This window comes from Myiozetetes cayanensis, unplaced genomic scaffold (assembly GCF_022539395.1).
Source record: "Myiozetetes cayanensis isolate MyiCay16 unplaced genomic scaffold, myiCay2020 scf4, whole genome shotgun sequence".
Taxonomy (NCBI): domain Eukaryota; kingdom Metazoa; phylum Chordata; class Aves; order Passeriformes; family Tyrannidae; genus Myiozetetes; species Myiozetetes cayanensis.
Window position 1 is genome coordinate 61,814,948 of NW_026087631.1, and position 24,555 is coordinate 61,839,502.

Consider the following 24,555-nt stretch of genomic DNA (forward strand, 5'->3'; position numbering starts at 1 on the left):
AAATAAAAATCTAGGTGGTATTGAAAATTTTGTTTATAGGCTTATTAACGAAGAGAATGAAAAAGAAAATATCTTAAAAGAAACATGTCACACCTTAAGGGAAGAGACAATGATGGAGCTAACAAACCTGTATTACAATGTGTAATTGTTTCTCCTTTTTGCTTTCAAGCACATTCCAAAGGCTTTAATCACATTATGCACAGTTATATAATTGAATCCATCGTGTTCTTCTGGTTAGTCAGTTTCATCCTAATTATGCAAACAAATGCATCAATGTATACTCACAGGGATCAATAGACCTCTCATCCAAAGAGCTCCCTTCCCACATGGCACTGTGGAACACTCTAAAATGTAACCAGCGGAATCACCTGAACCTCATGAGGTTCAAGGAGGCCAAATGATGGTCCTGCACCTGGGTCTGGGTAAACCCAAGCACAAACATAGGCTGGGCAGAGAGTGGATTGAGAGCAGCCCCTGAGGAGAAGGACTTTTGGGTGCTGGTAGATGAGAGGCTGGACATGACCCACATGCACTAACAGCTCAGAAAGCCAAACATGTCCTGCTCTGTATCAAAAGAATTATGTGGCCAGCAGGTCAAGGTAGGTGATTCTACCCTCTGCTCTGCCCTCATGACACCCCAACTGCAGTGCTGCATCCAGCTCTGGGGTCCTCAACATAAGAAGGACATGGACCTGCTGGAGCAAGTCCAGAGGAGGCCATGAAGATGATCACAGGGCTGGAGTACCTCTCCTGTAAAGGCAGGTTGAGAGATTTGGGGTTGTTCAGCCTGGAGAAAAGAATCATAGAATTAGAAAATGGTTTGGGTTGGAAGGAACCTTAAAGATCATCTTATCTCCAACCCCCCTACCGTGGGCAGGGAAAATTCCACTAGATCAGGTTACTCAGAGCCCCATCCAACCTACCTCGAACACTTCCAGGGATGAGGAGTCCACAACCTCTCTGGGCAATGCACTCCAGTGCCTTACCACCTTCACAATAAAGAATTTCTTTCTAATATCTAATCTAAACCTAGTGTCCTTCAGCTTGAGGCCATTCCCCATTGTCCTACCACAACACAACCTTGTGAAAAGTCCCTCTCCCCCTTTCTTTTAAGTCCCTTTTAGGTACTGGAAGGTGCTATAAGGTCTCACTGGAGCCTTCTCCAGGCTGAACACCCCCAGATCTCTCAGCCTTTCCCTAAAGGAGAGGTGCTCCAGCCCTATGATCAAATTAATGTCCTTCTCTGGACTCTTTCCAAAAGGTCAACACCTTTCCTGTGCTGGGGATCCCACAGCTGGATGCAGTGCTCCAGATGGGGTCTCACAAGAGCAGAGTAGAGGGGCAGAATCACCTCTGCAAACTTTCAGGGTGCCCTTGATCCCACTGTCCATGTCACCAACAAAGATGTTAAACAGTATTGGTCCCAGTACCAACCCCAAGGACACTGGTCTCCACTTGGACCACAACCTTTTCAGCACAACCATCCAGCCAATTCCTTATATGCCAAGTGATCCATCCAAAAAAACCCATGATTCTCCAGGCTGAACTCAAGGATGTTGTGCAGGACAGTGTCAAATGCTTCACACAAGTCCAGGCAGATGATGTCTGCTGCTCCTCCCTCATACACCACTGCTGTAACCCCATCGTCGAAGGACAACAGATTTGTCAGGTATGAGTTGCCTTTAGTGAAGCCATGTTGTCTTCACCAATCATCACCTTATCTTCCATGTGCAAGGCTCATGGGAAAAGGCTCTGGGGACACTTTATAGCTTCTTCCAGTACCTAAGAGAAAACCTACAAGAAAGCTGGAGAGGGACTTTTTATAGGGGCATGTAAAGATAGGACAAGGGGAACAGCTTCATGCTGAAAGAGGGTAGATTTACTTAGATTTAGATACAGCAGTACAAAGAAATTTTCTACTGTGAGGGTGGTGAGGCACTGAGACAGGTTGCCCAGAATGCTACTGAAGTGTTCAAGGCCAGGCTGGATGGGACTTGGAGCAACACGGTCTAATGGAAAGTGTCCCTGCCCAGGGCAGGGGAGTTGGAACTAGATGATCTTTAAGGTTCCTTCCAATCTAAACCCTATGATTCTATGAAATCTGAGCCCACTGGTGGCCAGCTCTCCAAAAAAAACCTCTCCGGATAGCAATTTCCCAGCATAAGAATTGCTGATGTTACAGTTTAAGTATGTAAAAAACTAGCACCATGCTTCTGCAGGACACCAACAGACCTCAGCGCTGTGCAGCAGAAAGGTCTATGCCTCGAAGCAGAGCTCCTAAGACTAGGCAAAACTGCTGTGTTAGGCACCAGGAAAACACTGCAGGAAAACAGCCCTGGCATCACACTGCAAAGATAGGAGAAAGGAGTCTATACAGAAATGATGGCTTCACTTTGTTGTATACACTGAAGAAAGACTCTGGAGTAGTAAAAACACAAACAAGGCACAGCCTGTTATTAATAAGCCATACTGGAGAACATTTCTGGGTCACCTTTGGTAGCTATGTCTCTCCAGATCAGTGTCATTGATTCTACACCTGTCAGTCTCTATCTTTCAAAACTGAGACAGAAATAACCTGAGTAGGTCTGCTAAATTTCCCAAAGCATTGGAAACACAATGAGAGTTGGCATACTGTATTTCTGCATCATAACAATGCTATTTTTCTCTTTTCTCTTTTAAGCTGTCTTTTAAGCCACTACACAGAAATAATTTAAAAAGTGAATGACAATTAAATGAACATATAGAACAAGCAGAGATCTTTACAGCACTAACATCTGTTTCAAGCAACTAAAATAAGAACTTGCAACTACATTATTAGTAATTAGTATAAATATACGGTTACCGACTTCTTACTAGTTGTAAATAAATTGTAAAAAAATGGGAATTTGGTCATCTGTCTGTATAAAGCTGAAAATCACTGCACCAGATGCCTAGCTACAACAATCCCATTTTTTCAAGAGTTGAGAGATACTGATAAATTCAGTTTTGGGTAGTTCCCTAGAAAAATTCATAGTATCATATTATACATGAAACTTGGAAACTAGGTGTTACACTGGATACACTGGATATAGTGCAGCTTAAGAATCTAGCTCTAAAGTTACATTGACTGTAAAACATGAAATGCTAAATATAACTGTGATTCAGAAGATTCAACAGTCAAAAGAAAAACATATGTATGTAACTTTTAAAAATTAAAAACCTATTAAAGTACGGAGGAGAAAGCCCACTTGACGTAAATGAGTACTTGGACTTCTGCAGTAAAAAGTTGCAGGTCATTATGAGTCACTCCATCATTCACTTCCCTCAGATGCAGAGCAGAAATGGAACAGATGTAGGAAATTGAAACATACCAAGAAAGAAGCAGAATATGACTCAATAAATGTAACCCATTAGAGCTTATTATTTGGTATAAACTGCCTTGCGCAACCCTTCCCAAGACTGGAAACTGTTTTCTTTTGTCAACATCTATCCAGAATTTTATTAAGACTTTGGTTTCTGTCATGGGATGCCTGTTTTTCTTATTTATCCATTCAGTCATCTTTCTATGCCATTTGGAAGAAAGTTTGAGGACAGCATTCTCTTAGCTATAATTTTCTTAGTGGAATCTTTTATCTTCCACAATTCAAAATGTTCACAGGAGAACAAGAAGAACAGAAGATGAAAATTCTATATATGAAATATATTGACAGTGCAAAAGGAATCTTGTTTACACAAAACTTCCATTACCACACTTCAATCAAAACCAGGAACAGTTAAATGAATCATCAGCATCTGCTGGATTTTAAAACTCTGTCACCATAGTTTCAGGTCAAACTAACCCATTAAAATGAAAATTTATCTTAATTTCTGTCTCATTAAAATAATGTCCATATTAAAAAATAGCCCCAAAGATGAATACCTTTTGGAGTACATGATATGTAATATGCCATGGAATTCCGAAATGCCCTGCCCCAAAATGGTCCCGATTTACTCAGCAGATTGTTAACCTTCAAGTTACCTCAGTGGGTTTATGCTTTTGAAATGGCATTTTAAATGCAGAATTACACATAAAGAAAGGAGCTTTCCAGAATGTGCTTCAGAAGAAGGAGAAACCTCCAGTTTCAGGATAGTGTCTAGATTTTAATTCACAGAAGTGGCATATGCATCTAGTGCTGGGTTTTTCCCCTCCCTTTTTGCTTATATCACAAGTTTAAGTTGGACTTACGCAGTTTTGCCCTCGCTATCTTGCTTGGTGGCACTGGCTCCCTTTTTACCCAGCAATGAAGCCACTTTCTCAGGATCGCCATTCTCCACGGCCAGCAGCAGCCGATCATCGTTCTTATTCCACTCGTTGGTCTGGAGTAAAAGAAAAAGAAGGGAGAAATATTATCAGTACCAGCACCATGTAGAGGCTCTCCTGGATGATCCTACCCACATTTATCACCATGGAAAGCTTAAACAAAAGCTCTACCCAAAGAAATGGTACAAAGAAAGCCACATAAAAGTAACCTGCAAGCTGTGCAGCATGGGTTCCCGAGGACTTAATGGCTTAAACCAGGGCCTGAGCAACAACTGAAGATGAACTCTAATTTCGAAAGTCTCTAGATGAGTAGTGCAGGTAAAATTTCCATATTTTCTTACTGGCTTTTTAGAAGTTCTCCTTCATTTTTTCTAGTCCTGGTTTCTACTTCAGAGCTGTACTGGCCCCATCGGACCTTCACGACATACATCATGCGGATAAGCAAAGAGGTGCCTCATCTTATCCAGACCCCACCCCTTCCAGCCAAAACTTTCCATATTTAAGGCATTTCTCAGCTCTCACTTTGTAGAGGACAATAGCTTAAGAGACCGCCCTTTGCAGACAGTAACTAGCTTTACTAAGCTCTTATCCCCTGTGTTTTTTCTTAAAACTGCCAAACAAATGAGCCACTCAAGTAGATAGCACATCCCTAATGCTGCTGAAAGAAAGGACAACCATCCTACTTTCAGATCTTTTCAAACTTAATCCCCTAAGTCCTTTTGATCCTTCTCAGCATCTGAGTAATAAGGAATAGGACACTACTTCCTAAAGCGATGATTCTCCCTCCTCCTCCGAACCCTCAGGACGTCGTGGCCTATTTCCCCTACCAGATGTTCAAATTGAATCTAGAAAGACCATAAGAAAACAGAGGACTGTTAACTTTCTCTATGCCATGTGATTACAGCAAAACAAGTTCTATAAAAAGAAGTTGAAAGTTGCATTCATGCCTTCTAGTCTCTAGACTAGAAAACATGAGTGTTCAGTCTTCAGGAAAAGCAATCTGGTGCAGCCAAAAACCTGCGTTTGAATTAGTGTTAGCACCTTACTACCCTCAGGAGACTTATCTTCAACAGAGTATGGTTTTCTCTTTGACACCAGCCAGCTCATCTCCAGCATGACTGCCTGTTCATGAGCACTTGGTTTCTACACAACTTCTGGAACCACCAAGTTCATATTAATACACACCTTGAGAAATATTCAACTTAATAAAAACCAAACAAAACCCCCTCGCACCACAACACTTTGTCCTTATGCTCAATACAGAATTTTTTGGTTCCAGATAAATAAAAAAATTGATGTTTCTCTGTCTGGGCTTATGAGGAAAAGTGTACGATGTACACACTGATATGAACTAACTCCACAGGCTGTGAACACTGTGAAAAACCAGAACAGAAGGGAGAGCGTTCCAGGTTACAAGTAATTAAAAACAAAACAAAACAAAACAAAACAACCTCCAAAACCAAAACCAAAAACAAACAACAACAAAAACCCAAAACAAAACAAATCCCAAAACCAAAAAAACCCCAAACATTAGGGAGAGTGCAGACTGATGAACAGACCAGACAGGAGTTGAAAGAATACCACCTGGAACCAAGAGTATGAATGGCAGCTCTGTCAAAGGAAGAGGCAAGCAGACAAAACAATTGCAGTCTGTTATGGCAGTGGTATGACTGGTGGGTAAATGCACATCAAGCAGGTTACAGTCTTTATTCTTATAGCACCGCAATAAACTTCTGTAGACTCTAGAGCAGTAATTACATCAGCAAAAAAAAATTGTTTCCTGGAGGAATATTTAGACTCCATGGCAGTGAGTGGCCAGACAAACAGCGGGCTCCACCTAAAATGAAACTCATGCCTATTCTGCATTTAGGGAATTTCATGCTTTAAAGGGAGCCTATTATTAAAAGCAGATGTTAAAAAAAATGTAGCTTACTTGTAAATAAAATCCTTTAAAGTTAACACTGTTTATTTGACAGTATATTATACCCTTTGCTTTGGAGTTTATCCTGTTTCTGGGCTTTATTATTCAGTCGTATAAGACACTTAAATATAGGTTATTTAATGAATCACCCTTATCCACAAATCACCAAGATGACTGCAAAGCATTGGTAGCACCTAACTCCTACACTTTTTTTTTTTAACTTTTTTTGTGTGTGCGTGTTTTATATCTTGGAAAATACAGACAGAGATGGCAGGTAGCACACACACACCACACACACATAATTTAATACTAAACCATATGCTGAAGAAGAAACACCTAATTTAAGACTTCTTCCTGACTTGAAGTAACCAGTTTACTTCTGAAACATGAATCAGAATAAACTGCAGGAAAATGTTAAGATAAAGGCCTGCTGAAAATGCTTGGCAGAACAGCTTTCAGAAGAATGTTCAGCTTTTAAGTACAAAAATGGCCACCTCGTCAGGAAGAAGTTTCATGAATTCTCCTTCAATACTCAGATATTAAATTGAAACATTATTGACATATAATCCAATATCCAGTATTCTGGTATAAGCAACTAAGCACACTAATACCGACTGCCAAGTTTAAGAAGTATCTGAGATAGTGTCAATTTCCCCTTTGAGAACCTGCCGTGGTAATTATATCCATCTATAATTACACTAACGTCCCAGACCCAAGAGAAACCAACACAGCTGGGTCCCAAATTACCCCTCAGTAGTATGGAAGCTGCACCTAGGAGATACACAAATACTGAATGGGGAAGCCTGGAGTATTCTCAAAGTGATTCTGATGTTGCAGAACGATGCCATGTTCGTGCTCACACTAAAACATTTTATCACATATGGAATCACTCTCTTACAAGTACATAGGTTTTAATTCATCTTTATTATAGTTTTCAACCATATTCTTTTGGCAAAAAAAAGTAAATACACACAAACACAATTAAAGAAAGACTTAATGATGCCTCATTTAAAAAGCTTCTGTGTACTTATCTGTACAGATAAAAAGATTCTCTCACACTTAGGAATTAAAACAGAACCAAATTTGGACAGGACATTAATTAATGCATTCTCTCACAGGAACTCAGAAAACAGTACTATCAGATTCATCTCAGTGTCAAGGAAAAGCTACCAGTGTACATCTCTTTTAATTTTCACACACAGCTGGATAATTAATTCTTTTTCCTGCTTGGAGGAAAGTGGTAGAGGTTGATGGTTAAGTTAGAAGATCTGTATTTGGAAGTCATTTTAGATCCCTGTTTTCAATTCTATATCTAATTAATGTCTCTTCTTCTAAGCACTGTGACTCAGAGCTGTTAAAGGAATGAATAATTTTAGAGACTGTCACATACCCAAATCCGCTTACATTAGTTCTTGCAATTGCATGTTGAACATCTTTAACATTACTGTACCTGCAACTTTGTTTTGCTCCTGGAAAACAAAAGGATACACGCAATTCCTCTTCATCGCTGCACAGCAGAGTTATGCTTATTTATAACTGAAATAGCTGTGTTCTACATAAGATGCTTAAAAGCCACCACGCTCTATTACTTATATGAAGTTACGCATCTTCTCATTAAAGCAATAAATTCCATTTTAGGGCATCAAACACATGTTATTATTGTAGGAAAAAAAGTCAATTTTATACAAGTTATATAAACCAATTAAAGACCTCATTTTATTTTCAAAATGAAATTAAGGGTAAATCTGTCCACAAAGGAGGAAAGTATGCAGGCATCTGAACTGTTGTTAAGTATTCCTCTGATAGGATCAAACTGTTTTTAAATTCCCCACTGTGCTCAAAATACCAGCATTGTACAATGCATTCCAAAAGTTAAAGGCACAGCTAATACAATAAATGGCATGTAATACATTCTCAAAAACACTCATTTCAAAAGGGAATTGTAGCCCTACTGTCCATGTTCCCTAGGGGAAGCAAAATCTAGAAGGAAAGAGAATACATATGACACCCAGAAAGATACTATTCCAAGGATTTGGCAAGAAAGTAAGAAGCATTTAAGTCAGTAGGGTTCTTACAGTCTCATGTAATCAAAAATTGCACAGGCACTGCTGCCCAGAGCAGATCAGAAAACACGTATTTCTGAACAGAGGGAGTGACTGATTGTTGCATTACACACATTTTCTGAATCTCTTGCAATATTAGCCTGGTCTTGACCCCACAAGCCACACATCATTAAGTATACACCAAAGACATGGGAGGTAACTTCTGCTGGGATGATGCAAAACATGGGTACTCCCAGTTATGGTTTATTGTTCAGTGTAAAACCCACCTTGAGCGGATATCTATCATGCAGCATAGCATTTGTTTCTCCTGCAGAACATACACATGGGAGATGCTCTCTGCAGAGAGTACAGGGTGGCCATTTAAGGTGGAGATCTTAACTTCATAAACCTACTCTATCAAGCTTCCTCCACTGCAGCCTCACAAACCATCCCATTCCACTTGTCCAAGCCGCCCAAATATTTCTGTAAATCCCCTTCTTCAGCTGTGTGCCACATCCTGTCCCCTCTGTCACAAGCCTTCTCACTCCTTTGCTTTCAGATCTCACCCAAGAGCATTGCATGGCACTGACCACCAAACAGCCCTTGGGAAGTTTCAGTTCTGTTGCTACCACTCTGTCAAGTAATAAAGGGTAATAAAAGAGTGTTTTCTTTTATGTCAGAGATGCCCTCACATGTAACCTTCTGAGCAAACCCTCACAGAGCACTTCAAAATTAAGATTAACGCAGAGTAGCAGTATGATCTTCAGGAAAATGTTTAATACAGCACAAGAGCAACAGAGACATCAGGGTCGAGAAGCTAAGCAGGTACTACTTTCATTAGCAATAAAACTGGGGATTCTTTGGTTTTAGCTTGTTTTTTGTTTTGTTTGGGTTTCCTTGTTTTGTTTGGGAGCTGCAAATAGCAAGTTAGTCAACTGAGTATTTGGCATGACACATGGTGCTATACCTGTAGCATGCAAGTGAAAAAAACCCTGAGCATCTCAGCGTAAAGATAAATATACACGTGTAATAAATTTGGAAGAATTTGATCCTGGAAAAGACTGCCTCCATCCCTACCCCCCCCACACACACCTAGTTCTGTAGGCCACATGCCAAGCAGTTATCAACAGCCTTCCTTCAAACAATCAACATTTTTCAATAACAATGGCTTGTGAACACATGCAAAACTCAACTGATGAAACACATATTTCAGCTTCACAGACCAGAACCAGTGCTCCACTCAGTACTTCTTCAGGTTGGGGGAAGGGAGAAGAGTTAACTTGTTGTTTGGTTGGGTTTTTTTAAAATATGTGTATATTGTTCAGTATAGGCAGCAATAATGGGCATTACATATGCGGAGAAAAAGTAAAACCAATCAAAGATCAAGAAGTGCAAGGTTTTGGATAAAACAGGCATTTTTCAGTCATGCCTAAAAACAGTCAATATTTTCCTATTAATGTGCAGGGGATTAGATATCACCCCTAATAAATCCTAACATACCACACAGACAGCTGAAAGGATGGTAGCCTAAAATCCAAACATCAGGTGGCATTTAACATCCCTTTCAAGAATGCTTCTTGATTTTAATTTTTTAGATAAAAAACTGTACGGTATGGCCTCACTCAGAAGCATCTCTCTGGTAACAGTTCAGTGGTTTCCATATTTAAACACTCAGGGACACGAGAAAAAAAGCTGTCAGGGAAGAGCCAGCCATGCTTAGGATGGAAAGCCTCACCTGCACAGGGCACTGTGTGGTCTATGTCAGTGCAGTGAGGCTGATTGACTTGATCTACACCATCAATTCGTAATCAGTGATTAAAACCAGCCCAACACTCAAGGCACTGCAGAGTGCTCACAACACCTTCAGTGATCACGCTAGGACAGACTGACCCCTCTAAACCACGGCTCCCTCAGACACACTTCAGCAGCAGTTACCAACACCAATTGTACTGGCAATTGTCGACCCCGTGTCTCCTGAAAGCTTCCTCTATGCACAATTCATTTCCTCTGCAAACCCAGAGATAATTCTATGACTGCAAGATGCTAATAGTTATCCTGGGGCTGAAAGTGTCCAGCAAAAATCCTTCCTCATTTGGATCACATGTAGCATGTTTACAGATTTGAGTCCAAAGAGAAACCTTCCTATTAAAACCTATTTTCTTGTACAATTAAAGCTTGCATTCCCTGTATTACATATAATTTTTTCTATCACAAAGTGACACTTTTTCCTGTCCAGAAAAGAAGCTCACGAATTAAAAAATATGTTTGAAAAAGGTACCTATTCTTTTTTCATCACCACCACATCGGGATATTAAGCCTCAGTTGGCTGAGATTAATCAGCACATGTCATGCAAGAAATAACGTGCAATAAGAGGTGGCAGTTGTATTTAGCACTTGTACAGCGTTTTCCATGAGCAAATACCTGAGCAAACATTAACAACTGGCAACAACTCTGTTTCTTTATCTTTGGCATGCAGCCTACAGGAGATGATTTAAGTGACCTTGTATTGTTGCAAACCTACTGGAGACAGTTATGTTATCTCCACTGAAATCAGAACTGCAGGGAAGCTGAGTAGCAAATTGAAATTCCTGATAATTTCAAACTCAGCAACTCACTGTCTGAAAAGGAAAGGAATACTTAAAGACTGGCGTCACGAACAATTGCATGGCAAAGACACTAAACACTACTGCATCACAAGGTCATCCACAAAAGTCCACATGTGCTGGACTTCCCAGGAGAGTCTTAAAAACAAGAACAATGCTATTGTACTGAATGCATTCACTAAACAAAACATCCCTCGAAGTTAAAACAACAGATGATGGTTTTTCTAAAAAAAAAAATGGCTTATCTGACAACACAAATCTAGGAGTCAGTGGTACACAGGTAAGTAGCCTACACCTTTCCCTGCCCTCCCATCTGCAATTTGTAGATTGTGTTTGCCAGTAGCAAGAGTGTAAAATTCCCTTGGAGAGGGACAGGATGTTGTTGACCTTATCAGCAACAGCTTATTCCAGTCGGTAGGAGCATCTCCCAGGACATTCAGAGCTTAGCAGATGCCAGAAGCAGTTGCCTCCCAGGCTGCTTTCAATTGCTGTGGCTCCAGCTCTTTGCTATAACTTTCCAAGTCTGCCCACGGTGCATATATAGCACAATGGCACTGCCACCTGACCTCTGTTGCATCACACTCGACTGAGGCAGCACCCTGAAGGCCATGCCAAAAGATGCCAGGAGTTCATTAACTTCACCACAAGTAAGGTCTTGACCTCTAATTAAGTTGTCAAAAAAGCAAAGCGTGACAATAGCTTTGAAAATAATTCATAGTGATATTATCTAAATGTCACTAATTGCTACAACAGAACTGGTCTTTTCCAGCTTCACTTGGCCATCCACGTTCCCTGTCTTGACTGGGAAACAGTGACTGACGGCTAATAATACTAATTATATTTACACATGCAACAATACATTCACGGCTCACCAGATCACACATGCAATTCTTTAAAGGTGGAGAAAACAGCAGCAACGCAAGGAACATGTGCGCATTCTACAAACAGAAGTGTTAATCCACTGCTCTCCTTTTGCTTCTTGAGCTATGGTGCCTAGTTGGGGTAACTGGACATGCAAAAGTGCATGAGGTCTGTTTGACGTTGGAGGCTGTATTTGTGTCAGACCATAAATTCCATTTGAATCGGGGATAGAAAGCACCACGGGGAAGGAAGGAAGCAGGCGGAGTGAATGAATAAGGAATGGTAACAAAAGACTTAACGGCAGATTGTCAGTAAACCTTGATAATCACCCATTCACTGAGTAGCTTCTGTAGATAAAGAAGTGATTATTATCCAAGCAAATAATTTTTTCATGCTGAACCCCAGAATAATGCATCTGAACAGCAAGTCACTCAGCAGGGCACTTCTATCAGCCAGTGAGGCTGCCCGGAAACTTTCCTGGCAGAAGGGGACCACAAGCTGTGAAATGAAAGGGTCTTTCACTGAGAGAAGGGGAAGGATGACCTGACTAAAACGGTCATCTGAGACTGCAAGTCTGGAGGGTGGGGGGCGTGGGGGAGGAAGGGAGTTGCAGAAAAAATTAGTGTGGACTTTGTGTAAATGATAACTGGAATTTGCAGCAGGTTGTGAGCTGTGTTCCAAGAACGCTCAAGAGGGAAGTGAAAATGGAAAGAAAGGCATTTAAGAATTTTGCTGTTTTGCTGAAATATTTGTGTTTTTCGTAAGTTTCTTGAGGGTTTTGTCTGTTTTGGTTGGGGTTTATGGGTGGTTTTGTTTGTTTGCCTTTTATTTGATTTGTTGTTTGGCTGTTGGGGGGGTTTTGTGGGTTTTTTTTGGTTTTGTTTTGTTTTTAAATCTATGTTTGGTTTCACCGTTTCAGTCAAGCTTTGAATGAAGAGGAGCCATAAGGTCGGCAAAGGGTGTATGCACAGTTAAAGCATTAGTAAGCAGTCTCTTTGTAACCCAACTGTAAGACTTCATTTCTGTTAGAGTAAGTAGGTGAAGAGCCTGAGACTAAAAGTCAGCAAGGGAGACCAAGAGAGTGTGACATGGTCCACCTAGACCAAGGAATACACTTGGCCCACATCTAGTGTGTTCATTTGGTGCATTTTTGTGTGGGTTGGGAGGCACACTTACATACACTGTTCATTTTACTTTACAATAGAGACCACAATGTTTTTTTTCCTTTACATACTACTTTTAAGCCTTTGACAAGATAAATCCACCTTTGCATTTGAGGAACAGTGGCATTTCCTGCTAACACTAGATATAGGTACATCAGTAATTAAATTACAAAGTAATTTCTTTTAAGCAATTACTAATATGTCAACATAACCACTTTCATTCTAGTGGAAAAGTGATAAGCAAAAAGCTCACAACATGCAAGGTATTAGAACAAAACAAGAAAAAGTACGTCCAAATCATTAGTAAAATACAGCCAGAGCACTGGCAATAAATCCAGCTACTGTCCATTGTTTATAATCTCACACATCAGCAATACAGCAACTGGAGATTTATCTCTATTTTCAGATAGCAAAGGATGTAGCAGTCACCACACCACATGTAACCAATCACTCTAAGGCAGAACAAAGTAAGGCCAAAAATTAATTGTGTATATTTGTATAAATGAAACAATGTTTTTTTTAGCACAGGAAAAAACACAAGGGACTTTTTAAAATGAAAAAAGTTATATCAATCCTGTTTGAAGTGACCATCTCCCATTGTTCCGCCTTTTCTCAAAGTTCTAAAGATTTGAGCTACAGTGAACTCAGATGACTGTTGTTGTCTTGAAGTTACTCAGTAGTTGTCACTAAAACTAAAATACATCTGATAAACTACCATTTACTGCTGGACACATGGAAGGTTTTCCCTTCAAAAAAGTTGGTGTGGTGTCAAAACATAAACTTAAGCCGCTCACACTTCTCAAATGATTATCCAAGTACCACCAGTCCTCAGGTTCTCCTTACACTTAAAAATATATATAAACAAGAAACTGATCATCAGCAGGACACCCATAGAAAAAACTGCTTCTAATTTCTAGTTTTAAGACCGAAGAACTATTTAATCAACAGAATTTAGTTAGGTCAAATTTAGTTACCAAGGTCAAATAACAACTCACATAAAGTCTGTCAAGTTTTTGGTGTTTCTGCTCCACAACTGCTTCACGGTCAGTTGGGAAAAAGAGAAAATCATGAGCTTCAAAGTGATATTGGCCATATATTGGCTATTGGATAACTGGAAAATCTGGCATGACCTTATATCTGGCAAGTATGGAAGTGGTAAGCAGGCTGTAAGATAGAGGGGCAATGCCAACTATGCAAACAAAGTCTCCAGCTCCTCATGAGGAGACGCAAAAGGGAAGTAGAGGGGCAGCCACTGATCTCTTCACTCAGGACCAGTGACAGGACTCGAGGGAATGGCATGAAGCTGAGTTGGAGGAGATTTTGGTTGGATATCAAGAAAAGGTCTTTCATTCAAAGGGTGACTGAGCACTGGAACTGGCTCCCCAGGAAAGTGGTCACAGCACCAAGCCCGTCCAAGTTCAAGAAGCATTTGGACAATGCCCTCAGGCACCTGGTGGGATTCTTGCGGTCTTCTGTGCAGAACCAGAACTTGGACTCAATGATCCTGATGGGTCCCCTCCAATTCACCATAATCTATGGTTCTATGACTTGGTGTGAGCATCTAAGCTGACTGTGTTTGTGCAGATTTTTAGTAGTGCCTGCCAGTTTCTTTTGACCAGTAAATTTAGTGAGAGAATGCAGGTACTCAAAGAATCTTTTGAATGGTCAGGTGGACATCCATCATGTTGGAACCCACTCAACTGCAACATTACCTCATCTACTAGTACTGGTAGGTTAGACCCATAGCTCCATCTTGCCTCCTGTCTACTGCTAAACCTCTCAAAACATTGCTTATCTTGCTGCTTCTGCACAGTAAACTGGTTTTCATCAAGTTTAGAGCTGCTGTCCATTTTTCCTCCCCATTATTCTGCAAAGGAGAATACAGACACAAGGAAAGGCTGCAGACAAGGAAAAAAAAAAATTATTTCAGCACCAAACAGAATTGCACACAGTTCAGAATTACATCAATTGATCAGTATTACTCTTCCTGTAAGATGTATTCATAAGGTACAAGCCACCATGGCACCTTGTTTTTGTATTATAAATACCTACATGATATTTCAGCTCACAATGAAAGCTGTTTCTTTCTTTTTCCCTCTACTAGCAAGACTAAGTAGATTATTTGACTGAACTCCATCACCTTAATATACTCCACAAGTGCCAGAAAAGATCTGTGTTGTTCTTAAAAACACTTTACAATATTTTTATATCTACTAAAATGCCATTGTAGGAAGCAATACAATCTCCAAATTCATAACAAAATATGTATTAACATCTCAAAACTATTCAGAGTAGAAAAACAATCTATTTATAGTAGATTTTGTCATTCTTGTAAAGGACATAACCACTGTTACAGGATTATAGCCTTCTATTCTGAAACCCATGTCAAAGCCAAACAAAACACAGTGCATACATAGAGACAAATCCCTATTCCAAGAAATTATTTTGTTTGGAGTCTTCAAGGACTCAACTCAATCTCTAAAAGTACTTCATGACTATAAAGGAAGGCAAAAAAGTTTCACTATCTGTCTGATCTTCATGAGGCCACTGACAGAAGTTTGTGCTGTGGATTGACCTCTAGATCTAATATTTGTCAGTCTCCAAAATCAAATATTAAAGCAGCAAGTTAAGCTTAGCTGCTTTTACTTCCATGACTGCAATGAAGGATAACTTCAAGAGTCATAGGGAAAAGTAAGCAATTGTTTAGCATGAAAATACAATCTACTTCAACCGCCAGCAAAGAGCATGTGAGATTTCACACCACCACATCTTCCCACGTTGTTTAATCTCCACATCACGTGCACTGAGAATCAGACAAGTTCTTTTATGGGTCAGACTCTCTGTATGGAGAACACCAAGTGCCCATACACGGCAGACCTTTAGCGGAAGGAGAGAAAGAGCAAGCAGGCACTCCCCCTGGTTCCTTCCCTTAGGCCTCATCTAAAGGAGTTCCACCTCTCTAAGGGATGAATAATGACATACACAGATTTTCTGTTCAGCAGGCATAGGTAGGCTTCCCTTTCATCTGATCAGAGCCACAGCTTGCACGCCTTCCTCCAGGTTGCCCATGGAAGCTCAGTTTTGGCTGCCCCAAGCCAATGCTGGGTGTTTAATGATCATCTTTTGCCTGATGATCAGCAATATCAGCTGCCTGGCACAATGACCCCAGCTCAGTACTAACGGACCAATCTGCACATCAACAACCTTCCTGTTCTCATCTGAACATTCTCATCAATAATGTGTGATTTACTAGAGCACTCAGTGCTCTCACTACAGTGCTTTTTGCTAATTTGGATATCCTGCCCCCTACCAGATGAGCTAGAGTAATTCACAAGAGGCACAGACAGACATCTGCTTTTTGTTTTAATTAAAGATTCACTTGGCTGCTATTAATTAGTTCTAGGGTAGACTCTATTTGCATGTCACAATCATCAAGTTACTCTTATATTCTATTACAAGTTACTCTACTCAAGACAAGAGCTGTTACTGGTTTGTATGTTGTAGTCTTGATTCCTTTTCTATAAGGAATACTGTTGCTGCTACACCAAGGATCCCTACTGCAGGTTGCCTGGCTTGTATTTTGGTTCCTTCACAAGATCCACATCCATTTTCTATAATAATGGAGCTCAGCAGCTCAGCAACCCAGAGATTTTCACCTTCCCAGTATAAAGCCACTGCAGATGAAAAATCTATAATGAAAAGATGCACAGAGCATAAAATCCTGAAGGATAGTACAGTGTCCTGAGTCTCTTTGGAGACAGAGCACACAACTTCAGGAAATGTAAGCAGGTTGGCTGTGCTATCAGTTCCTTTCCCATCATCAAAAACATCCCTGTTACAACCATAGCCTCTTTGTCACAGGTCACAGAGGGGCTGGCATGAGAGAGAAATGCCTAGTAGTAATACAGATCTTAGAAAATGTTTCCCCCTTGATACTTACAGGTGACCAGACCAATATCCATAGTCATGCTCCCCATCACAATCAGTTTACTCTAAATACATTTCAAAGACTGAGACTGCACACCAAGGCCATATTGGATTCTGTGGAGTGCATTTAGTGCAGCGGCTATGAATGAGTAACTGATGAATTCAGACTTGGTTCCAGGAGCGAATGGCAAGTAAGTGGCGAGGTAATTCTCACATTTTTGAAAACATACTTTTCAATAATTCATGTGAAAGGGTGGAGCAGCAGAGGGAGAGCAAGGACTTGTAACAGATTTTAAGTCTTCAAGGGAGAAGAGATAACACCTAAGAGCTTTGTGAGTCACGACAGAAATGCAAAGAGTATGTGTTTGTTGGGGGTTTTTTTGGTTTCTTTTAGGAGTCCACGTCACACATCTTAGGGGTTCCCTTTAATCTCATGAGATAAGAAACTCAGAATAACACACAAGCACCTTTTTCTTTGCATCCTGTAACAGCATCTTTAACAGATTCAGTTAATAACTGCAAAGGATTATATAAATAATAAGCAGAAATGGGATAGTTTTCATTGCCAGAGACAGCAGAAGGCTTCCAAATTTTATGGGTTAAAAAAGCTAGTAAATTTAACAGTCTTTTGAAGATGCTAGTATAATCCTTCAAAAACTGAAGAGAACAGATGACTCAACCATATGGCCAAGTTCCACCAAAATTCTGTCTTGTAATCATAAAATATGATGTAATTCAGTTTGGTCCCAGGAGAAGAAAAGGCGTTAGACATATGTGACATGCACGAGCATTCCCTGGATCCATCTGGCTAGCTGTTTTAAAAAGGTATTACACAAATAAGCAGGGTTTTCTAGAAGACTCCAAGATAAATATTCCTAAGCTTTCTCTTGGAAAAGAAATGGGTATTGCTTTAAAATCTATATTAATGCATCAACCATTATTATTACAAAGACTGCTCAGCTAAATAGGTAAAATGAACAAGTTGTTACACCTTCCTGCAGCCACACAGCTTTAAAGAAGTTTGCTTTTATAAACTTTGAAAGCAACCTGTGGTTTATTACTACTTCACACTTATTAACATGAACCTTCTCAAAAAAAAAAAAAAAAAGAAAGAGCTTAGAGGACTATTCGGAAACTGAAAGAAGCTTATGTTTTAAAATATCTGGGAAAGAGAAAAGAATACATATCAGTTAAGAATACACATCACTAAATGGCAAAAAATGTAAAGATTGAATGAAAAGGAAAACTGCTGGAAGGAAATCGGTGTCATCAACTGTAACAGAGAACAGACTCTCCAATTCATTAAACACCCAAATATGTGCAAAAGAATCAATACCCCAGTTATTCAAATATTTCACATAATCTCCTGGAATTAATTGCAACTGTTCCACACATTGTTATCACTCTGGTCCTTATTACATTCATGGTGCCATTAAAAAGGTATGCACAGATGCCTTAATCAAGCACGTAATGTCTAACAGTTCTATAAAAAACCTCCACTTTTTATTGTAGGTGGTTTAAAAAAACCAGAATTGTTACTATTCATCTCCACCTCACCAACTAGCCCAGTCCTAAGAATGGAACTCCTGTTCTCAAGCAACCTGTACACTACAGGTCCAAACCAATCTCTCCACTGTTTCTCCAGTATCCAAAGACAATGGAGAAAAGTGAGGCAGTAATCTTGAATTCAACAGATCAGCTCTGTGCCACCGGCCCAATATTTTTTAGATGACGGCAGAAAAAAAATGGTTTAAAGCCACAAGATTTGGCTACGCTGCCTTAACCACTCATGTAGAAAGCTGTATTACTTTCAATTGTATGGTCTTCTCATGCCCCAGCCACTAATTTCTGTAATCTTCTGGCAAGGGCTTTTAATGGTAACTTGAGTCAAGGGGTGAAGTCTAAACCAAGGAGAGGCTACAGCCACACTTTAATTTAAGGTTTAACTAAAAACCTAAGGATGGATATAACAGTCATTCTGGCAGCAGCTGAGGACTCATCTTTACTATAAAAGGATGCAACTTCAGAGGACTATCATCTCTTACATTAAGTATATTTTATGCCATGCACATCCCACTATAGAAATATTGAACTATTTGTTGAACCAGCCATTTTGAAAACTAAATATCTTGTTTATGTAGCTAAATATGGGTTTGAAAAGGAAGCTTTCAAGAACTTGGCCCTCACGCTAGGAAAAGAATATTTTTTAAACTGTTGAATTACCAATTACCACATTTCAGTTTAGTTTTATTTTTCTAAAAATCTTCACTGCACAGAGGGAAAAAAAGAAAATCAAGGACTTCTATTCAGAAAGCTTCACATAGTATTTCCCAACAGCCCAGCAATTATTTCGGAGAAATCAAATTTTAAAGATTTTGGCCTGGTATGTTTTTTGAATGGGAAGAGGTTAACTAAGAAATCAACCTCACGTTACTTTTCCAGAAAAGGTTACAGTGAAGATACTGCTATTAGCAAAATCTGGGAGTAATATTACTCTAGTGACTATAGAAATTACAGTGAAGTGTGAACAGACAATTCCTCCATAATCTCACCACAGAACATTGCTATCTGCTTGAGAAAAAAAAGCTCAAAATGCTCTTCAGCATCTCTAAAGAACTTTACAAAGCTGAACGATTAGGCGCTGGAAAGTGTTTCCTTAGGAATGAGGAAAGTTTTGGCACACACTCTGCAATGTCACTATAAATTAAACCTCTGTGCTGCAGCTGTCCAAGGCTTTGTACTCAGTCCCTGACACAACACATCGCCTCAGGCTGCTTGCTGAATGCCTGCCCAGCCACTGAACTGATTTTATTATGCTCTCCCTTGTAAAAACTGGGCTGTTATGCTCACTGCAGGCTGGCCATCTCCAGTGCCACTTTCTTTTAGGTAAATGCTCTTGACTGTACAAGACATCAATCCCTGGGCCAAGGCTTCACGACTGCTGGGAGGTTACCTGAAGTCTCCATGGCATATTAAAAAGAGCTTTTATGCACTAGCTGTTCACATTGGAAATTCAAAGAAATAATCAACATCAGGTATAAATGAGGGGAAGGAGGAATCCACCACTCCAATTCAGTTTTGCTTCGGGATTTTGTTTTATTTTGGTGGGGTGTCTTTCTGTTTTGCTTTGCTTTGCTTTTTAATGAAGACAGAAAACATTTTGGCAAGTGAGAAACATTTTGAGAATATTACACTATTTGGAAATAAATTAGAAGTTTTAGATTAATATTGAGCTTCATGGGTAGCTAGCCACTTCCTTAGCTTTGTTTTATTGTAGCATGCGTCATTCTTTTATTTCTATGCCTATGCAAAAAGTTTTCCAAACATTTAATGTCAAACAGGAAAACTGAAGTGGAAAGTGGATGACAGCCAGTCTAACTGAGCTTTATCAACACACTCCATACATCCTGACACACTATACATGCTCTGAGTTACCACAAGCACTGTAGCCAGTCATGCCACTGCTATTTTAAGAGATGTCACTTTTTGCAAACAGAAACGATAGAATTTCAATGTAAAGTCCAAAATAACATACCATGTTGTTTATGACCATATGCTGTTTGCATGAGACTGGGACACATAATAAAAAGGCAATAAAAATAAACCTTGCACGTCAGTACAAGTAGAAAAAGTAGGTGCTGTAGTGCAACATTTTTATTACTTTAAAACCATCAAAAATGATTATGTTTAAAAAGTGAATTTTTAGCCTGTAAAACTCTTGGCTTCATTATATATTCCACTGTCTCAACATGCATCTCCCACCAAAGCAAGTCAATATTGTTTTTTTGTTGGTTGTCTCACTGGGGAGACAAGCACGGAAAAGATTTATTCTCAACCCAAGAAGTTAACTGTGTTTCAACACATGGTCTCTTTCGATCTTGGCAGTTTGGGACTGAACTCTGAACCCTTTCAGAGAAGTGGCAGAACCTGTCTCATGGATGATCTCTACAGAAAACACTGGACCATAAACACAGAGCTAATTACTTGTGCCCAATAAAACCTGATGTTTCTTGCTACTGCACCACGGCAGCCACTACCAGCACTTATTTTAGATAGAGCTATTGAGTTATGTCAGGAGAAGCCTGGTTACCTTGGAGACCACTCCTAGACAGCTCTGGCAGAACTCACAAGATGTATTTTACCAAAATTTTTCTCTCTCTTACATACAAGTCAGTCAATTTCTATGTGCTTGAGCAGATCACAAGAACACAAAAGGAAAGAACCATCAAATCAGATCATACTTAAACTAGTTTCCCAGCATAGCTAGAATTTCAACATAAAGGAGAAAATAACTGTGCCCAGATCCTACTATATATGCGAGTATTACGTGGTGTGATAGAAGGCTTCTGTACACGAATGTTTATTTTTGTTTGCTTTTGTTAGGGATTCTACAGATAAGAAGCCATACCAAAACATGTAACATAACATACCAAACCAAATTTATTCACCAAAATTTATTCATCTCTACCAAATGTAGAAAACATACCAATTATTTCATTGGTTTAATACAATCTCTAGGACAAAGAGTTGGTATTTAGGGACACGTGTTGGAATAAACACTCGTGTTTACTTTAAAAATAACAGAACAGAATAATTTTGAAATTACCCCTTCTAAACCAACCCTAAAATCATTTGTGTCTGGGAAATAAACTGCAGAGCCCTGTAATATATACAATCACATAAGAACTGGAAAGAGCTATGAAAACAGGAGTTCAACACATCTACAATGATGCATAGTATTCAAGAATACATTTGTTCTGCTTCTGAAGACAGCACAAAAGGGCATTTATTGCACCAACAGCTGAAAAAAGAAGGGCAAAGAATCCATTCAAATAGTACAATTGTACCTGATTTGCATGGCTAAGCATTCCAGTTTCCTTAACTGTTTAGGTGGGAAGATGAAGCCTGTTATCACGGTGACCTTTTCCACAGTCAGCTAGACTTAGATGTATGCTCTGTGTTTACCTGTTTTCCACACAGCCGGTTCAGCTGCAGGCAGTCTTCAAAAAGGCAATAGGATTAACTCTTTGCAAAGCATTCACTTCACAGTCACTCTAAAAGCACAGCTAGGAGAAAAGGAAAATTTATAACCATACAATTAAAAAGAAAAAGGCAGAGACTTTCACGTATGTATTTTGAAACTGCCACAGGGAGACTGAACACAAACGTCCGTCACCCATTATTAAGGCACATGGATCTGTGTACATCTCAGGGATAAGCAATCAGTCAGAGTACCATGGTCAACAAAAGCTCCAGGTTGGCCAGGACAAGGAAAACATCATTTATTTATAATTCATTGCAACAATTTTACAATTTTCTCCTGTTTCATCATTTCTTCTGAACAGACACACAAATCCAAATTTAAGTTTCTGCCTTTTCTTACTGCATCTGTGCAGCTCACCTATTCACAAATCAAAACACATGCAGTAATTGTACTTTTTTAAAGCAAAGGAATGTTTATCACCAAATTGTCAGAAGTGAATTCTTGCATAAATCAGGTTCTGGGAAAACAGGTGGTTCCACTGCCTCAGTTTAATTCTGTATACAGTGTTGTCAAACAGGACTTCTAGATCCTTTCAACAGAGATGTGTTCCCTATTATGTTAGTACATGTAACAGTCTCCTGCTTTTTAAGACTGCCTAAGGATGTACAAGATATGTGACATCTCTACTGCTCTAATGACCCACAGCATTATTCCAGCAACATGTATATCAAGGTGGATACACTTTTGCAAAAAACTGACTTGACATTCCTCGTCTCTGGGGATGTTAAGCAGATGTTTCCAGCTGTCTATGACAAGTCAATCCATCACCACAATTTAAGCTCTTTAGGTACTTGCGCCCAACTTCCCCCTCAAACTTTCCACCCTTTAGGTTTTATCAGAAGTAGAGCAAAATTCATACCCCTATTGTCACTGCAGCCACCTTCTATGCTGCTCAGCCCCTGAGCTACAGAGAGCTGCGACTGCAGCAGCAAGCACTTCATCTCCCATTAGGCAAACAGCTCATCTTCTGCTTGGAACGAAGCCAGGTGAGTAGTGAGTAACAGATACACCAGGAGCCAAAATTAAACAGCTCAACAACATGCACACAACTTGCAGACAACATCCTCTACAAGGCATGAACAATTTCAATGTTCTCAGTGGGAAACACTGGTTGCAGAAGGGCTCCCCTGTGTCTAGACCAAAACGCCAAGGCTAAGCAAGACAATCAGTTACCTTTGCATATTATACACAATTATAGATCTATTTTTAGACCTCAAAGGTGTATTTTCCCCCCACCATCTAAATACTGTGAAGTTGTACATAAACACAAGATTGCTTTTTATTCATGATTTACATTCCAAAAACCTCAAACAGGCATCAAGTTCTCCTCAAGATAAAAATCATTTTAGAATTCTTTCTGGTTTTAATTTCTTTTGGAGAATGCTCTAAAGAACAGGGGGTTGGGAATGGAACATATTTCTGTTCATATTTTCTGAGTTAGCCTTCCCCCCTCACCCCGAACTTTCACCTCCTTGCAGACGTTCATGCCTGTTGAAAATTAAAATGTCTGCATTGCAGGATGGGCCATTATAATTCAACACATGCTGTTTTGAAGGAGAAAAGGCATGTTTTTGAAATAGCTCTGTTACAGGTCAGGAATGTAAAGCAGAGTTCATATTTCAGATGAAAATGGGAACCAGAGCTTTCTCTTGCAAACCCAACTCAGCTTGCAAGAAATGAAGGAAAAAGAAGTCTGTGTAGTAAGGTCTTTGTAGCGTCAGGCATTTAAGTGTACTAATGAAGAGGCCACTGATTGCTTGGGTTTTACAAAGGGCAGCATTACAAAGTCCCGTTTTTATGACTGAATGCAAGATTTGCTTTTAGAACATACTTTCCTACTGCGGACTTTGCTCTGCCACAAATGACTCAATGGGCAATCCCTTGCTCTGTATCATTCCAGAGAGCATCCCAGGCTCACAAAACAACTGCTCTATTGAAATACCACAAGTAGAAACAGTACAGCCCAAATGAGATGGTATCACAACTATGTATTATATTCCTCAAAGCTATGCAGACCGTGGTTTGATGCATTTTGCTACAAGTCCCAACACCTCCCCACAGAAGAGAGTAAAATCTCTTTGTCTCAAAACTCAAATCCCACAACTGTTTAGTTCATCTACTCTAAACAATCCTTTTTTTGCACTCAGATTCATGTGTGTGCTTAAGAGAAAAAGATTATGGAAGTCACTACATCTGTACAGTATCATTATCAATACCCTACAGTGAAGCATCTTGCTTACTGGTCTTCCCCAAAGATGGATGGGAAGCCAAGGGATGGCAAACAAGACCATGAAGACTTCATTCTCACAGACAGAGCATCTCCCAAGCTACTCCACAGAATTTGTGTTGCAGAATTTGTCCATCCCTGACTTGCATTTGTCTGAGATACAAGAATCTGCCAGATAGATTTGCTATTAGTGTAATACATCTTGAATGTTCACTAAATTACAGCACCTTGTCCAGGTAACAGGCTCATGGGAAAGGCTCCTGAGAAAGAAAGTAAGAATGCTATATCTATCTCCCATACAGAAGATACATGTTTTGCATATAAACTACCTGATCACTGCCAGTTTTTAGGCAAAACCTCTGCTGCCCTGACAGGTTGGAGGAGGCAGCAACCTGGACAGAGCAGGCACAAGGCAGACAGCATTCTTGCACATGCATCTTCAGACGTGTAAGACATGTAAGAGTCAATAATCTCCATCTCTGAAGGG

The 24,555-nt window shown here is 39.7% G+C and overlaps 1 protein-coding gene across 2 annotated transcripts in view; it reads right to left on the reverse strand.

Moving 5' to 3' along the window:
- Positions 1-24,555, reverse strand: part of RAI14 (retinoic acid induced 14) — an 87,833-nt gene that overhangs the window by 34,998 nt on the left and 28,280 nt on the right. For both annotated transcript variants that reach the window (XM_050329231.1, XM_050329232.1), the window contains exon 3: positions 4,205-4,335. In XM_050329231.1, coding sequence (XP_050185188.1) covers positions 4,205-4,335 — 131 coding nt within the window. The remainder of the gene's footprint in view (positions 1-4,204; positions 4,336-24,555) is intronic.